This window comes from Toxorhynchites rutilus, chromosome 2 (assembly GCF_029784135.1).
Source record: "Toxorhynchites rutilus septentrionalis strain SRP chromosome 2, ASM2978413v1, whole genome shotgun sequence".
NCBI classification, from domain to species: domain Eukaryota; kingdom Metazoa; phylum Arthropoda; class Insecta; order Diptera; family Culicidae; genus Toxorhynchites; species Toxorhynchites rutilus.
In genome coordinates this window covers 270,349,785-270,367,369 of record NC_073745.1, presented here as the reverse complement: position 1 = coordinate 270,367,369, position 17,585 = coordinate 270,349,785, and the positions used below count along the sequence as shown (strand labels likewise).

General features: G+C 37.0%; 1 protein-coding gene across 1 annotated transcript in view; it reads right to left on the bottom strand.

Moving 5' to 3' along the window:
* The window catches only part of LOC129770295 (high affinity cAMP-specific and IBMX-insensitive 3',5'-cyclic phosphodiesterase 8), a 495,796-nt gene that overhangs the window by 93,335 nt on the left and 384,876 nt on the right, over nt 1-17,585 (bottom strand). The window contains exon 5 of the mRNA XM_055773030.1: nt 10,840-10,928. Coding sequence (XP_055629005.1) covers nt 10,840-10,928 — 89 coding nt within the window. The remainder of the gene's footprint in view (nt 1-10,839; nt 10,929-17,585) is intronic.

Sequence of the window (17,585 nt, the reverse complement as noted above, 5' to 3'; positions counted from 1 at the left end):
GATCGACCGAACAAAATTTTCATTTCATCGCGCTCATTCGGCGATGGTACAAATGTACCCGCTCCCAGGGTTGCCAATAATATTTTTGAAAAAACTGGAAGATTGCTCTTAAAAAAACTGGATCCTGTGAAACCTTTTTGTCTTAAGAAGACCGGCTAAGATTTATCTAAATTGATTTGTTACCCATTACGATGCTTGAGAAATAAATGTTTTATGCTTTGTGTCGTATTTATATGTAGCTCGTAAAACTGTAACTGTAATTATCGTGAAACAATATTTGAGGGATAGTTTTATTTGGGCAAAACTTGAAGAGTTTCGTATTTATCGCTTCATAAAATCCATAAAATCTTTGGTATTGAAATTATAAAATTTTGATATTGAGAAGCTATTTCTCTAATTTTTTTTGGTATTATTCATTGCTAATTTACATCTTATATTAGGCTTGTGCAAACAAAATTTCGGTATCAAGATCAAGATGAGGGGCCCTTAAATATTTCCTCTAGCTCGAGAAAGTACTTTTGAAAAAATATGCATAGTATGCTTTCTTGCAATATATACACTATGGTTCACATGCATAAGTATGCATTAGCTATTTAGGGAAGTTTGTTTGCATTAATTAAATTAAATTAATTAATTAATTAAATTTCTTTGAGTGACTATGAGAAACTAATTTCCATTTGTTGTAAACGGCAGCATGGTTACTTGGGTTTTATACTCATATCAATTAAAGTCAATGGAATGTTTTGGAAGATCTATAACATCTGATGTTTATATAAACTCAGAGCCAGCATAGCACGCGGACTCTATGAACTATTTTGGGTAAGTGTCCCTTCTATGAACATTGTACCAGTCGCGAATAGAATGGTAGATCAATTGGTCTGATCTTCAGAATGGTTTGGAACATCCGATATTTATATAAATTGAAACACAGTGTAGCACATTGATTCTTGGGGGAATTCGGGAAAGCTCTTCGTTTTGGAATTTTCGATAAAACACCGACGGATTGAACAAAATGGAAAGAACCGAATTACAACCTCGCTTGCCACAGAAAAGAGAGATCGATCCAAGGTCGAATGATAAATGTCAGAAAATAAAATTACATAAGGGAGAGGAAGAGGGAGGGACAGATAATATTTATCATTGTAACTTTATTTTACATAAAATGGATAAAACTAGGGCACACATATGAAAAACTGGATAAAACTGGACGATATTCCAAAAAACTAGAAGATTTTGGGGTTCAACTGGATAACTGGATCGAGAAAAAAAACTGGAAGAATCCAGTTTAAACTGGAACATTGGCAACGCTGCCCGCTCCTGCCTACGTGGTGCTTTGTTCTCCTGCTCTCCGTGGAACGGACTCTCACTTCCGAAAACCTCCAAAGCAAATTCCAGGAAAAGAATTGCTCCCTCTCACACTACACGAAACTGTAGTCGAGAAAGTCTCTCAGTTAACTGCTCCGCACACACACAACCGCGCGAGGCGATGCAAGGGATGTAAACGGACGGGAACTAAACTTCGAATTGCAGACATTTGGTTTGCCCGATAACCCTGCTGACATATTTCATTTCACTTCGTATAATGATTATACACTAATGAAAACATATACAGTCGAATTTATGATCATGAAATCTCTTCTAAAATGTTTTCGGACCGTTTTGGAAACATAATTAATTTCCATCACATAACCGACGCTTCCACAGAAAAAAGAAACAAATGAAATGAAACACGGAGCGATTGAAAACCGCATCTGCACCCGACGGATGCTCGCGCAAGACTCTGTCCAGAAGGTGATAGACGATCATATTTGATGAAAAAAAAAACCTCCTACGCATATGTTCGAATTTGACAGACAATGACAGAGTTATAGAACTTTTTTTAAGTTGCGGACTCTGTTGCTTCAAACAGGCTCTACATTAAGAAGTACGCAACGGAAGACGATTCTGATGCTTTTATTTGAAAGATGAGAAAATTAAGTACAGGATATAGTAGTGGAACATTCAAATTAGAAGATTTTAATAACATTTTAGAAGTGAAAAACATAAAGGTTAATAATTTTTAATGTGTTATTTTTAATTTCATCCTAAAAATTTATATTAAACTAGATTGTTTTTATCAATTAAATTGAAGTTTTTTAACCGCTCTACAATTTGTTCTTTGACATTCAACTTCTATCGTTCTTAATTTGGCTGTAATATTCAGTCGGACCTGAAACACTAGATTGTGTTGATTCCATTCGCCACCTTGGAGTCGTCCACGATAGATACAATACGGTAGCGCAACTTATGAAAAAAGCCTTTCAGCCATCATGGATTTTGTATGTAAACAATCTGCAATATTTTGCAATATCTTTTTTTTTGCTCTTTGTGTGTGGAATTGTTTTGGTGGCAATAAGAGCATTGAGAAGTTGAAAGGTAAGTCTTTTACACGGCTTACAGAGACAAGGCTAGATACTCCGGATCAGTCATTTTTTAGTGACGTCATCTGAGTCGTTGAAGTAAACAATGTGTTCTTATTTTTTATTTTTCGTGCTTTGTATGTTTGTGCGTTGATAATATAGTTGATTATATTTAACTCCATGAATAATTTGATAAAACATTTATACACAAAGAACATAATTCTCGGTTTTTCGGAAAGCGAAAGAATCTCTTTTTTGGCCCGATAATGTCATTTTCATAATTTATACACCCGCTCACAGCGCATTGAACCATTTTCGATTTTTCATTTCAGGAACATTTACGCGTAAGTCGGAAAACAAAATACAACTGGCGACTGTTTACACTGACGACTCGGATGACGTCATCAAAAAAAAAAAAATGTTTACTCGCTAAAGAACTAGCCTTGTCTCTGTAAGCCGTGAGTCTTTTACGATTAAATTTAGGTTTGTAATATACTCTATCTTATTTTTTGTTTCAGATCAAGAGAATAAATCGACTCTCGGTGTCGGTTGGTGATGGAGATATTTTTCCCGCGTTTTGCAGTTAGAGACGTTGGTTAATCGTTCGATTAATCCAAATAATCGAAAATCTGCATCAGTAATTTTATATCGAATGATGAAAAATCAAAGTATGAATACATCGAATAATTATCAAAGTAATCGCGATTAATGAAAAAGGGAACCATTTTTTTCAAAAAATACAGTGCAAAATGTGTTTAACCGTCGGTGTTTCGTCGAAATTCATCGAATATGCTAAACCATTTACGGTTGAAGCATAAAAATGATTCCCTGCTGGTGGAGGATACTGGGATGAAGAATTCAAGGTCTGTAGAAGTAACATGCGGACTTGAAAAAGGTGGTCTCAACTCATGTTCTAAAATAGTAGTATTTAAACTCCGGGTGCCAAGGAAAATATACCATACTAGTGGTCAATGATTCTATAAATATACTTTTTTTGAACTAGTAGTTTTAGGGAAAAAGCAGGAAAATACACACAAAGCAGATATTTCAACAACATTCGAAGAATAGGTAATTTTGAACAGAAAACATTTTATATTGGTATAATAAAAATATTGTGCATCATTTTCATGGTGTGCTCTCTTTTCAAATTTCAATACTGAAATACCTTTTCAGTACACCATATTTATTTCAAAATTATATTTAATGTAACTATTAAAATTATGACATCATTTTTTTATTATAAATGACTGTTCGTTGTGATTACAAGAAACAAATATTCGCTCGATTAATCGAATACTGAAAGACAATTAAAAATTTAAATTTAAAAATGACCCCACGATTAATCGAATAAACGAAAAGTTTAGACATCTCTATTTGCAGTTAAATCCCACTCCACAGTCCTCTGTATATTTATACCGTTTCCCCTCGCGCACTTATGGACGACACGGTCACACCTTTATTCCACACATCTTGGAGTCGTCCTAGATAGCAAACTAAGGTTCAATGAGCATATCTGCGTCACTACTGCTAAAGCGTTTGCTGCCCTTGGATTTGTTCGTCGGTGCACCAATAACTTCAGAGATGTTTACGCAATCAAATCGCTATACTGCTCTTTAGTACGTAGCATTTTGGAGTATGCTGTCTGCGTGTGGTCTCCGTTTCACAGCACCCAAATCACACGAATGGAGAGAGTACAGCGTAGTTTCATTAGATATGCTCTCCGACAACTGCCTTGGATAGATCCAGACCATCTCCCCGACTACTTGAGCCGCTGCAGACTAATCGCGTTGGAATCGTTAGCTTCTAGGCGTGCCAACCTTCAAAAAATATTTGTGTTTGATCTGTTAAATGGAAATTTTGATTGTCCATCCTTATTATATAATGTATCATTCTATGTACCATTTCGACAACTACGTGAGCGAGATCTATTGTTTATCAATCGCCATAGGACTTCCTACGGATTCCATAACCCCTTAGAGAATTGTTTCCGTGAATTCAATAGTGCTTGTGCTGTGTTCGATTTTAACGTGTCCAAAACTGCCTTTAAAAATAGGATTAAGAATTTAATATAAGGATTCAGTCTGAGGAATTATAAACAATTCGAGACGGTGATAAATAAATAAATAAATAAATATCGATATAAACAATTCCTGGTGAAAATTAAAGCAGAATCTTCAAAAATCACGATTTTTACCCCACTGTACATGTAATAGCCACATAAATTATACCTTCACGTTGAAAGGTTACATTTCCTGTTGAAATAAGTCATATTTGAAATATAAAAAAAAATATATTTTTTTTCAAACTGTATATAATCGAATCACATATAATCTAGTCTGTATATAATCGAGTCCGACTCGTATATAATTTTATGATTTTTGATCATAAGCAACCCCACTGGGTGTCCTCCCTATTGGAAAAATATATAATGTAGTTCATGGACGACCTATCAAATCAAACAATTTCTTCAAGTTTTTTGCAATTACTTTTCTCCTATTCAAAGTAAATTATTACTATCGAATATGTCGAGATAAGAAGATTATTGACTATATTATAATTAGTATTTTCTCGACTGTTTTTACGAGTGAAATGTTCTTGGGTATATTTAATTACTTTTCTCCTGAGCCTCATCGGTCATTCTTTCTATAGGTGATATTGCGGTTTGAGTAATTCTATAGTCATGAAGTAAAATTCTGTGCATAGTAGTAGTCATATATTATCACGAGTACAGATCAACGTAACGTTTTGCAGTGTCGATACAGTCTCCGTTTTTTTCTCAGAATCAATCCGCCAGGCGTATGAAATACAGGGTCTATCAGATTAAACGCTCACGCAGCAAAGGGCCTGGCCGGGTAAGGGAGTAAAAAGTGCCCCCAAACCAAATCACCAGATGTATGGAAAATATTATATAGGGTACTAAATATGAAATTTTGGTAGTAGTACCATATATTTGAGTCCTTATATGGAACAACATAGGATCTATGGTTAAAAATGCACCTTTTCGTTGTTTTTGTAGCGTAATTTTATTCGTGGTTTTCAATTGTAAGATTACGATGAAAAAAAATGGGTGGGTTATATCTATGATATAACCGCAAGGTTGACGTGAGACTACCTTAGCGTAGCAATCATTCGTTTGTATTGATTGAAATTAATGAAAAAATAGAATGAAACAATTCCCGAATTCAATTGAATTCAATATATTTGCTTTGTGAGTAAAAATTCCATATAAGGTCAATTCATGCATTTTGATAGATTATGTTCTTCGTTAGAAGTAAATTTAATGACAGTCTTTTTACGTTTGGTATGATGCCTAGGACAAAATATGTGAACGGAAGAACCATCAAACGATTATTTTATTTTACGTTTCCTTCTGAAGTTTGCATCTCTCAAGTGTACGTTTTTCTCGAATCGTGAATTTGCTTGATTTGATGAACTTCAGACACTTGCACAAAGACAAGCGAGTACAAAAGTACTCGCAGTTTGCGTTTATTTGCTGAGCCGATTTCCCCAGACATCTTGGTTTTGAAATCTGTGTTAGAGGCAAACACATTTCAGTCGGAGCAAAAATACCCCCGACTTTCATGTATTTGCAATGCCGATTTTCCCACGCTCTATGGATTAGAAGTCTGTGTTAGGGAAACACATTTCAGTCGAAACAAAAATACCCCCAACTTTCATGTATTTGCAATGCCGATCTCTCCAACGCTGCATGGTTTTGAAGTCTGTGTTAGCGAACACATTTCGGTGAGAACAAAAGTCCCCATACTTTCATGTATTTACAATGCCGATTTCTCCAAGGCTGCTTGTTTTTGATGGCTGTATTAGGGAAACTGTAGATCGGGCCAATCAAAATGAGGCAATTAGGGCGTTTAGATAACGCTTAACATTTTACAGTTGTTCAATTGTTTATCTAATGAAAAATAACAGTTAATTAATTGCGATAGAAGCGTAGAAATATTTCCTATCAATTGATGTAAAAATCTTTCCGATCCAGTAAGAAATGTTCGGGTTATAAGCATTCGGAATCTTTCATTTTTCCTGCATGTTCTGTGTTTATGTTTTCATTTTACCCCCCATATACTCCGGTTAGACGTAGTCCCACGTCAAAAAATAATAATAATTTGGATTTTTGTAAGTGTTTTTGCTCAATAATCCGAATTATCTTTCCACAAGGATTGTATTTTTTCTCAGAGAGCTCTATCGTACGCCTGACTCCTATGAATTTGGTAAACCATCTAAATCCAATGTAAAGATAATCTCATATATTTTAAGATACGAGAGAAAAGTCTTCGTACAGCGTAATGCTCTAAATATACCGTCAAAGTGTAGACATATAAAAAACCAAATTTAAATAAATATTAGAGCAGTACTGGACCTCCAAATTTAAAATAAATTAGAAATGCCCAAGGGCCAAAAATTTTTTTTTGCGCAATTCTCTTTAAAAAAAAGAAAAAAAATGCGCCACATGTGGAAAAAACAACATATATGAACACATTTAAATAAAAATTAGAGCAAAAGTGGGTCTCAAAGTAATATTTTTTCCAAAATTTCGAAATGCCTGAAAATATATATAACTTTTTTTTTGTACCGCGAAAAAAACTCTAAAAATTCTGAAAAAAATCACATATACCTCCAATAGACGTAGGAAGAAATTTGAATACCAACTAGAGTAGTACTGAATCTCAAAATAAAAAAAAATTAAATTCAATTTAAAATAAAAATAAAAATCAATCAAATTTTTTTAGTATTTGGTTTTTTGATGAAAAAATTGTTTGAAAATATTGATCGATACACCTTAGCAAGATGTACTTTCAGTATTTTTTTTCATATTTTTGTCTCAAAGCTATTGAGAATGGCGTGAAAAAAACCAAAAGGTGCATTTTTCACCATAGATCCTATGTTGCACCATCTTTTTTTTGTTGAACTCAAATATATGGTAATACTGACAAAATTTCATATTTAGTACCCTATATAATATTTTCCATACAGCTGGTGATTTGGTTTGGGGGCACTTTTTACTCCCGTACCCAGCCAGGCCCTTTGGAAATAAAAAAAAAATCTTTTTTGTATCGCGCAACACTGAAAACAATCACACATATCTAGAAAAGCCGTAGGAACACATTTAAATTTGAATTAGAGTAGTACTGAATCTCTAAATCCCAAAAAAAAAATTCAAAATTTTCAATTTTTGATGAAATTTTTTTGGTAATTTTTATTGATACACCTTAGTGAGATGCACATTCAATATTTTTTTAAAATTTATGTCTCGATGCTTTTGAGGATGGCGTGAAATAAATGAAAAAGTACGTTTTGACGTAGGACTACGTCTTTGATTTCTATATAGGGGGGTCACTCTACGAAAAATGTAACGTTTATTGAGAGTTTTCAAATGCATATTACGCAGAATCGTTCTTACGATATATGTTATAATATATACCATTAGACGGCAAATTTATCCAGCATTTTTTCGCCTGAGACATCAATAGTGGAAATAATAAAACAAGTCAACAATTTAACAAATAAAAGAGGTATGTTTTGCGAGCGGATGCGAAGGTAAATCATGTATTATCGCAAAGTGTGTGATGTATCGCAAAGGTTTTTGCATCAATTGATAGGAAATATATCTACGCATCTATCATAACGAATAACATTTCATTTTTCTTGAGATAAATAATTGAATAATTGTGAAATATCAAGCATTGTCAAAATGCACTATGTGCCCATTTTTGATTGGTCCATTTTGTGCTCCTCAAATCGTACCGACCAAAACGGGCAACCAGAGCAGCAGCGAAATAGAATGAAGCACGATTGGAAAGGAAAAAGAAAAAAATGAACGAAACATTGGTCGCAGTCTCACACATGCGTAATTCTCGAGCCAGCCAGTCAGCTTAAAAATCCCCGCTCCGCTGCCGTAACGATCATTCTCATTCAAACCGTACACCACATCGGTTCGCATCACAACACATCAACAAACCAACCCAAGCAGCCATGTCTGGACATGGTAAAGGAGGAAAAGTGAAGGGAAAGGCAAAATCCCGCTCGAACCGTGTTGATCTGGAGTTCCCCGCAAGGGTAGCTAGGCCGAGCGCGTTAGTACCAGTGCACCAGTCCACCTAGCCGGCGTTATATAGTTTCGGCCGCCGAAGTGATCGAGTTAGCTGGCAAAGCTGCTCGCAACGATAAGAAAACCCGCATTCGGAACAGAACACATTCGGTTCGGTGGACATCAAGACAACAGGCAGTTGCAGCGAGTGGCGAGTGGCAAACGCAATCGCAAAACGGCAGCAGGTAGCAGAAGAAAAAAGTTTGTTCTTTATACAAACTGCTTTGGTGGCAAATCCAGAACAAGGCGGCATCGAGGGCGTTCGAAATGGTTTTTTTCAAAACCACGAGTACTAAGTTTTCTAAATTGGAACCATTCCATAAAACAAGGCGCTTTTCAGGGCCATCAAACCTTTCAAAAAAGAGTTTAGGAAATACAGTTCAATGCTTTCTAAAACAATATCCAAAATAATAATAAAACACAAATTGATTTTTTCATAATTTGTTCGCCAGGATATGATGAGTATGTGAATTTGGCAGTTGTTCTGAGCTTATTGATTTTCACCAATTCTTAAATTGCTTCTAGATTGAAAGTACAGTAATTTACACTTATCTCGACATTTAGCTAATTGGACGGACCTGTAATGCGACATATTTAGTTGGACATTTTTGTAAACATAGAGTTCGGGGTCCAAATTATGACCCCACATTGAAAGTCGACACTGTACCACTATCATCACAAATGTTCAATTACAGGTTAAAATTACCTCCAATCCGACACTGAGTGGTGGTAATGCGACGTGCCATTGAATGTAATTTAATGTACAATATGTCACAAGCTGGATGGGAAGAAATTTTCCAACTGTGAAAGCTGTGGCGAGTGGCAAACGCAATAGCTAAACAGGAAGGTTTAACCGAACAAGATAGGAATATCGAGTGATAACAAAAACACAACACCAAAGGTTCTTTTCAGAACCATCAACATGTTCATAAAGAGTAAACAGTAAACTAATCCATTTTTCAGGTAGATAGGTAGGTATTCACGTAGGAGAAGAAAATAAAACGATAAATTTAAAATATATATTTAACGAAAGCTGTCCCCTTTGTATAGTCCTACGTCACTCCGGTTATGTCCCCGACATTACCCACCCGTCTTTTTGGACGATTTTTTAAGCGGCACTTCCATTTTAAAACTCAATAAAACACGAACGATGCGTCCGATCCGACCAAGGTTTCTTGCAAACCGGTTAGAAATGTTGTGAAATGTACTTTATAATTTGTATAATTTGCGCTGGATATTTTCAAACAACAAAAAAAGATACTTCGCGACAATTTTCATGCCGTTAGGTTGTCAATGGTGATGGTGGTCGTTCTCATGAGAACAAGAAGAAATTCATGAATGAACCTTCCACAACCTATCGACCCATCTTAGGACTACCAAAACATCCCACCAATTTTTTTTTTATGTTACGTTTTCGGGCTTTCTGGTTATTATTTTGGAACGGTTTCGGGCGTATTGGCGGCTTTTATCTGATCGACCATTCAATTTGTTAGTATTGTTATTTAAATGTCGCGTTCAAGTGTAGTGCATTTCAAGCCGGATGTGACAAAGGTTATTTACAGCAGTGAGCTGTATTCATTGGTTTAAAACTAAAGGTGAAAGATTTGTTCCGCTGCGGTTGCTGTTACCCTTACCACTGGACGACCGATTCGGTACGTTATATCTGATGCAGCATGTTCACCGTAAATATTCTAGAGCAGACGATGTGTTTCCCCTGTATTGTTTGTGTTTGTTAGGAACATTTTCAATACGGTAAGACTACTTGTTTTCACTACTCGTCGACTGCTAGTGTGAAGTTCTATCGCATACAATCATCGTCAGCGTTGATACTATCCGAATCTCTGTTATGTTGATCCCATTGCCTCATACCAAAAAATTAAGAGTCTCTACACATCTTCATAAAAAATTGAGTTATAAAACAATTGATTATTAAAATTGAAGTTTGATGATCAAAACAGCTGATTGTTGTTTATTTTAACTTCCCTTTGTGATTAGTTATCAGAGTGGGAATATTGTGCTGCAACGAGGGTAATTATCCACGAGTGGGCAATATCTGATAGCAAATGACGCACGTGTTCAGGCATCACTATCTTCTCCACAGAGCAAGCAATGGAAGTAAGCTTATGTCTAATGAGGTTAATAAGTGATAATCACCTTATAATTTTGTTTACACAATAATTACCGGGAGCTTCAGTCGTGGGTAGAATCAAACTAGAATAAATTCGAAACTTTGTTCCCTTATTATTCATTCAACAGACCATCTTCTCTTAATTCCGCAACGCATATCGATTTCTAAATATAGCAAAACTCTTGAGACAGCCTCTTATTCACACTTACAGGATATGAGTCGAGTGGTTCCTCCTCTGGGGTTAAAGCTAGTGACGATTGTCGATGGCCGTATCTTCCTGAACTGCTCGATGTTCCACCTGCAATCGACAGAGAAAAAAAAAACGCGAATCAGAATTATGGTAAAGTGCGTTGCAATTTTGAATTGGATTATTGGTACAATAAACTACTTGTTTTTCCCTCGCATTCCATTAATGTCCATTGTGGCTTTGTTCTGGCGGTTACTTCATAATACTATCAGCTTTACATAATCCCATTTTTTTGCTTGTCTCGGGGAGCGGGCAATTATCTATTATCGGGTAAAACATTACGAAATAAAACATTCCGATCATTGTGTGCGTTTCCGCAAACTGTTTCTCGTTTGCCGCAAAGCATTTGCCACAACTAATGGTTGGTTGTTATGGAAATATAAAACAAAAAAAATGAGCCAGAAATGGCTCATCAGCCATTAGGCCATCGATTTCACCAGAAACTGAGCGCGGCTGGTTCGCGGATCATAATCGGGTACTAACGAATGGATCCCATTTCGTTAATGAAAAACATGCATAATAATAAAACGGCAACCGGGTAAAATAATTAATGATGATATCGAGTTCGAACAATTGATACTGGCTGCCATGGACTCGTATTTCGCACTGAATGGGTTTAGAAAATCTTTGTTTAGAGGATCCAATTAGGGGCACATTTTCACCAATGTGGCGAGTTACGATTTTACATTGCGTTTGTTTTGCTTATTTCAGAGTGATGTTTCGCGCCGAAAGCGAGTGCGAATTTTCCTATCGTGAACGAACTGCAATCAATTTGCATTTTGCATTTCATGTTTATTAAAATTGATTATTTAGAAAACATAATTTTGTTTCCGGAAATTTGATAAATACAAAATCTCTCGATTATGGAATTATCAGAGTCCTATTCATCAATTTCGCCAGAAACGGATTTGCTGAAATTATTTGGGTTATTCATGTTATTTATTTATTCAGACTTTCAATAATATGTCTTAACAGTTTTACAAGTGAAAAAATCAATGCTACGCCTTCATAATCGAAAGAATTTTCTCTGGAAACCCCCGACATAAAGATCAAATTAAATTCAATCTCTCATCAGAACATTTGTGGTTAGCATTTTCAGTATTTTTACATTCTATTAGCATATTGATTATCACAGTAAACAAATTTAAAATGTATTCAAAAGTTCTCCTTCTATGCTATCTACATTATTTGACATCTCTGTGTTCAAAAGTCTCCCATAAAGTCTAATAGTGGAGATAAATTAAAAGCAATATTAAAATAGCGGAGAGCCTCGTGAGATAGAACTAATAAAAATCCCCAACAAAGCCGCACGGATCACAGACCTGGACAACTTACTCTCGGAAAGTGTTTATATGCTTTTTTCATTGTTTCTAAGATTAAGTGGAGTTGTGTATGACCGTACATGGCTATCATTGAAAGATGGCTGTTCTTGGATTTCGTTAAATTTGGGTTCCCATTCTCGACTCATAATGTTAACTAATGTTATACGAAGAAAGATGAAAAGAAAATTTCCTATACGACAATATAATAGTAAACAAGGGGTTCAGTGTCACCGGTCTCACATTAACCCGCTTCCCACGGCTAATAGATTGCAACGACAAGCACGTCATTGCCTCCCTGCCCGGCTGTAGACTCTGATCTATCCAATTACCTATGCAGCAGCTCGTTTTGCATCCATTAGTGTCGATAGTTAGGTGATTCGCTCCATTAGAAAATGACTCTTGTCACAACCCATTATCGGCCTAATCGACGCCGCGTCGTTATCTTGAGACACACGGCGGTGGAAGAAGAAGAAAATCATTGAAGAAGAGAGGATAAAAAAGTAACAATCTCGTTTGATACACGGCGGATTGATCGAGGAGTCGGCCAGAGACTGTTGTAGTCATCGGCTATGGTCGACAGATGAACGGCGATGCACTTATGACGAACGGCGATGACCTTGACGGGCGAGGTTGATTATTATCTCTGGCTTTCATCGGATATCAATGTTGTGTCTGTTATAGTCAGCATCGTTATGTAAAGTAGAGGTTTTTGTTGGGTGGATATTGACAGAACATGTCCGCTCAACGTTCATGGTGTGTTTTATGGGAAAAAAAAAATCAATGCACTGAAATACATTCTTATATGAAGAGAGATATTTTTCCACATTGTAGTCTTCAGAAGCAGTATTATTGTACTCACACATTTGGTTGGTTAGTTGTTTGTTAGTTGTTTTCTCGAAGTTGAATCGAATGAACTAATGCTGTTTCTCAAACAAACGATTATACCGGACCCTTGATTGAAGGGGAAAGGGAAGATGTACTTATCTATGGAAATTCAAAATCTACAATAAACCCGTTTTCGGTAAAAATGGATTTATGTTGTGCCTCAAACAGTTGATTCAAATTGAATATTATTATAGGAACTGGGGAAATATTGGGTTGGGGAGAAAGAAATGTCGAATTTATGATCGAAATTTGACGCTTTATTTAACACTAGCTTCGTCCCGCCCAAAATTTGTGAAGTTTGTTTTTGTGTGCCTCTGTTATTTGTGTTTCACGTGCATGGCAGCCCTCCTCCCCTTAGAGAGGGGGTGGAATATTCAACCACCATAGAAACATGTATTGTACCCTAAAACCTCCATATGCCTAGTTTGGTTCCATTTGCTTGATTAGTTTTTGAGTTATGCAGAAATTTGTGTTTCATTTCTATGACAGACTCCCCTCCCCCTCAGAAAGGTGGGAGGAGTGCTGACTCACTTTAGAAATGTTTCTTGCCCCCTAAAACCTCCAAATGGCAAATTTGGTTTCATTTGCTTGATTAATTCTCGAGTAACGCAGAAATTTGTGTGTCTTTCGTATGGCATCCACCCCCTTAGAGAGAGGGGTGGAGAGTCTAACCATCATAGAAACATGTATTGCACCCTAAAACCTCAATATGCCTAATTTGGTTCCATTTGCTAGATTAATTCTCGTGTGATGCACAAATTTGTGTTTCATTTGTATGGCATCCCCCCCTTAGAGAGGGGTTGGAGAGTCTAACCACCATAGAAACATTTATTGCACCCTAAAATCTCAATATGCCTAATTTCGTTTCAATTGCTTGATTAATTCCCGAGTAATGTAAAAAAATGTGTTCAATTTGGATGGCAGCCACCCCCCCCCCCCCTATCAAACTATCACAAAAACCTTCCCCGGCCCCAAAAACCCCTACATACAAATTTTCATGTTAATCGGTTCAATAGTTTCCGAGTCCATAAGAATCAGACAGACAGACAGGCAGAAATCCATTTTTATATATATATATATATATATATACTAGCTGACCCGGCAAACTTCGTCCCGCCCAAAAATTGTTTTTGTTTTCAATACCTTCGAGCATTCACGTTTTCTTACTATACGCAAGTTCATGGGTCCAATCGCAGAACTGTTCATTGATTGATCTTCTAATCAACCCCGTTGAATTTACCTTTTACTATAATATTCCTATTAGTTTTACCAAAACTCATCATTATAATATCAGATTAATTTCAGACACAATTCCCGTTCAAGCACTTGCAAATAACATGTTTCTCCGTTACATGAATGAATGTTTGATACAGAAAATATGATAGAATAAAGACAGCCCTAAATCGGACAATTCCTTCTTCGAGTTTTGCACTTATCAACACATTCGGCGACACATTTTTATTGGAATAGATAGAAGAAGACATAGCAGTGCGTTTCATCACCTGAAAATCCATTTCCACTTTCGAACAAAGATCAATTTCGTTAGCGCAAACCTTAAATGGACTGACAACGCTTGTCACTATGTAATTGTAGAACATATGGGAATTTAATTTTCCGAATTTTCCCATTTTCCTTCAGAGTTATCCGAAAATTTTCAATTGTCATGTTTGGTTGGAATATTTTTGGTTGGGATATGTGTAATATTTTTATGGGACCCCCTCTCTATTCCAGAGGAGGGAGGACATACCATCATAGAAACATTTCTCGTACCCAAAAACCCTCACATCCCAAATTTTGCTCGATTTGCTTGATTAGTTTTCGAATTATGCAGTAATTTGTGTTTCATTTGTATGGCAGCTCCCCCTTAGAGAGGGAGGAGGGGTCTCAAACTTTCACGAAAACCTCCCCCGGCCCCAAAAACCCCTACATACGAATTTTCATGTCTAGCGGTTCAGTACTTTCCGAGTCCATAAGAATCCAACAGACAGACAGACAGACAGAAATCCATTTTTATACATAAAGATAGATACTTAAAATTATCCAATTTAAGTCAAATATGCGCCGTTTTGTTCGCAAACATGTTGCCATTTAGAAGGCAACTTCAGTATCCCCCCTATGAAACCCCCTCTCCTTATTTGCAAAAAATCTCCGACAGCCAGTTTTTGCAAGCCTTTTTTGAGGCCAACTTAGTATCACCAAGAGCGTTTTGCATGGACCGGAAGAGATGATAATCACTTGGAGCCAGGTCCGGACTATACGGTGGGTGCAATAGGACATCCTATCCGAGTTCCCGTAGCTTCTGGCGGGTCATCAAAGATGTGTGAGGCCGAGTGTTGTCCTGGTGGAAAATAACACCATTCCTATTGATCATTTCTGGCCGCTTCTGGTCAATCGCCTGCTTCCAACGGTCAAGTTGCTTACAGGAGAGAACCGAGTTGAGGGTCTGGCCATAGTTGAGCAGCTCATAGTGGATGATTCTCTTCCAATCCCACCAAACACACAGCAAAACCTTCCTGGCCGTCAATCCGGGTTTGGCGATGGTTTGGGCCGGCTCACCGCGCTTCGACCACGACTTTTTTTTGCTTTAGGTTGTCGTACGTGATCCACTTTTCATCACCAATCACCATCTTCTTCAAAAATGGGTCGAGTTCGTTTCGTTTCAGCAGTGCATCGCAGGCGCTGATTCGGTCTAAAAGTTTTTTTTTTCGTCGACTCGTGTGGCACCCATATATCCAGTTTTTTTTTGGAATCCAATCTTCTGCAAAAGGTTCCAAACGGTTTTATGGTCCATACCGAGTTCCTGGCCAATCGATCGAGTCTACTGTCTACCGGTCTACTGGAATGATTTCAACGATTTTATCGGTTTCCACGACGATTGGCCTACCAGTACGGGGTGTATTTTCGACAGCCACTACACCAGAACGAAATCGATCAAACCAACGCTGTGCTGTGCGAATCGTTACAGTATCGGGTCCATAAACTACACAAATTTTTTCGGCCGCTTTTGTTGCAGTTTTACCTCGCAGGTAGTAAAAACGTAAAATATGGCGGATTCCTTGCTTGATGGACTCCATCTTTGAGGCGCTGTAACTTGAGACTGAAAAGGACAAGAACAACACTGTCAAAACGACACTTGTAGCACAGATTGTCGTCTTTAAATAGCCGTATAGTATGACCCGATGCAATAAGTACAACACAAGATATGTTTAAGTAACAATATACGACATTTAATTTTCCCCAACACAATATAAAAACAAAAAGTCACATATTATTTGATATTTTATCAGTCATTCCATCCCAAACCGATTTTCGTGAAAAGTGGTAGTTTTGTTCATTATCGCAAAATATTTGATCCGTATTTTTTTAATATTTTTATTAGGGTGCCAATCTCCATTCAAGGGTGATCCAAAAATATTTTTGACACTCAAAATATTACCAAAAAGTTAATAATAAAATTTCGTTAATATGGAAAGTGTTTTTCCAAATTTAGGCGAAATGAATGCAATAATTTCGTAGTCCTACGTTAACGACACGGGCGTGCCTTGAACACCACCCTCCTATTTGTTTTATTTAAAAACAAAATTATAAAAGGAATGTAGACATAATTCAATTATTTACATTATTGATTTGAAATTAAAAAATTGAAGTATGTCCACGCTTTTCTATGAAGGGAGAGGTGGGAGTCAAAAATCATGCTTTTTCGGTCCTCGTAGTCCATGTGGACGGCGTCGATAGTTGTGTGATTAAAAGCCCATCAAAATAAATTCTTGTTAACACAAAAAGTCTGTTCACTACACTACCCGACAACAATATTTCGCCTAAATAAGAAAACAAAACAAACTCATTAATTCCAGCAGCCTATTATCCCTGGTGACCAGTTGTGATGTGATCACCTCCAATTCCAAATTGTTGAATGAAGGCGCGAAAGGAAATAGGTTAAAACGGTCGCAAAACGTGTCCACCCCTCACTCAGACGGATTTGATTCCATTTTGCAAACGCAAAACAAACAAACAAAAAATAGAGATAAATCGCAGTCATGTTCCGCGACCGAGCCTAAACTGGTCGCTCGCTTGGTGGTTTAACTTTTATTACCCCAGGTTCGCTTCGTTCCTTCGACAGCAGATCGATGCCCAGCATCACCGCGAGTCGCGGTTTGTGTGGTAAGAGCATACGAGCGAGTCGTGCGAAAACATAACATGAACTTGGAGCGCAACTTGGATCGATCGCGCCTACAATAGGAAAAAAACGACGCCTCCACCTAATGAGCCGGAACAAGCAAAATCAACACTCGTTGGCTAATTTTTGCTCTTGTTCAAGCCTACGATTCGCAGCATTACTACGTATCGCAAGCCTATAGGGATCATGTTTTGATTGGTGGCTGACGACGGAACAGAGCGGTGGCAAAAAACGCGATGACAAGATGACATCAGATAGCCGGACCGGACGGAAACCGGATTGTGGTGAATATGGAGCGAACAGTTTGTGATGTCAGGACAAAAG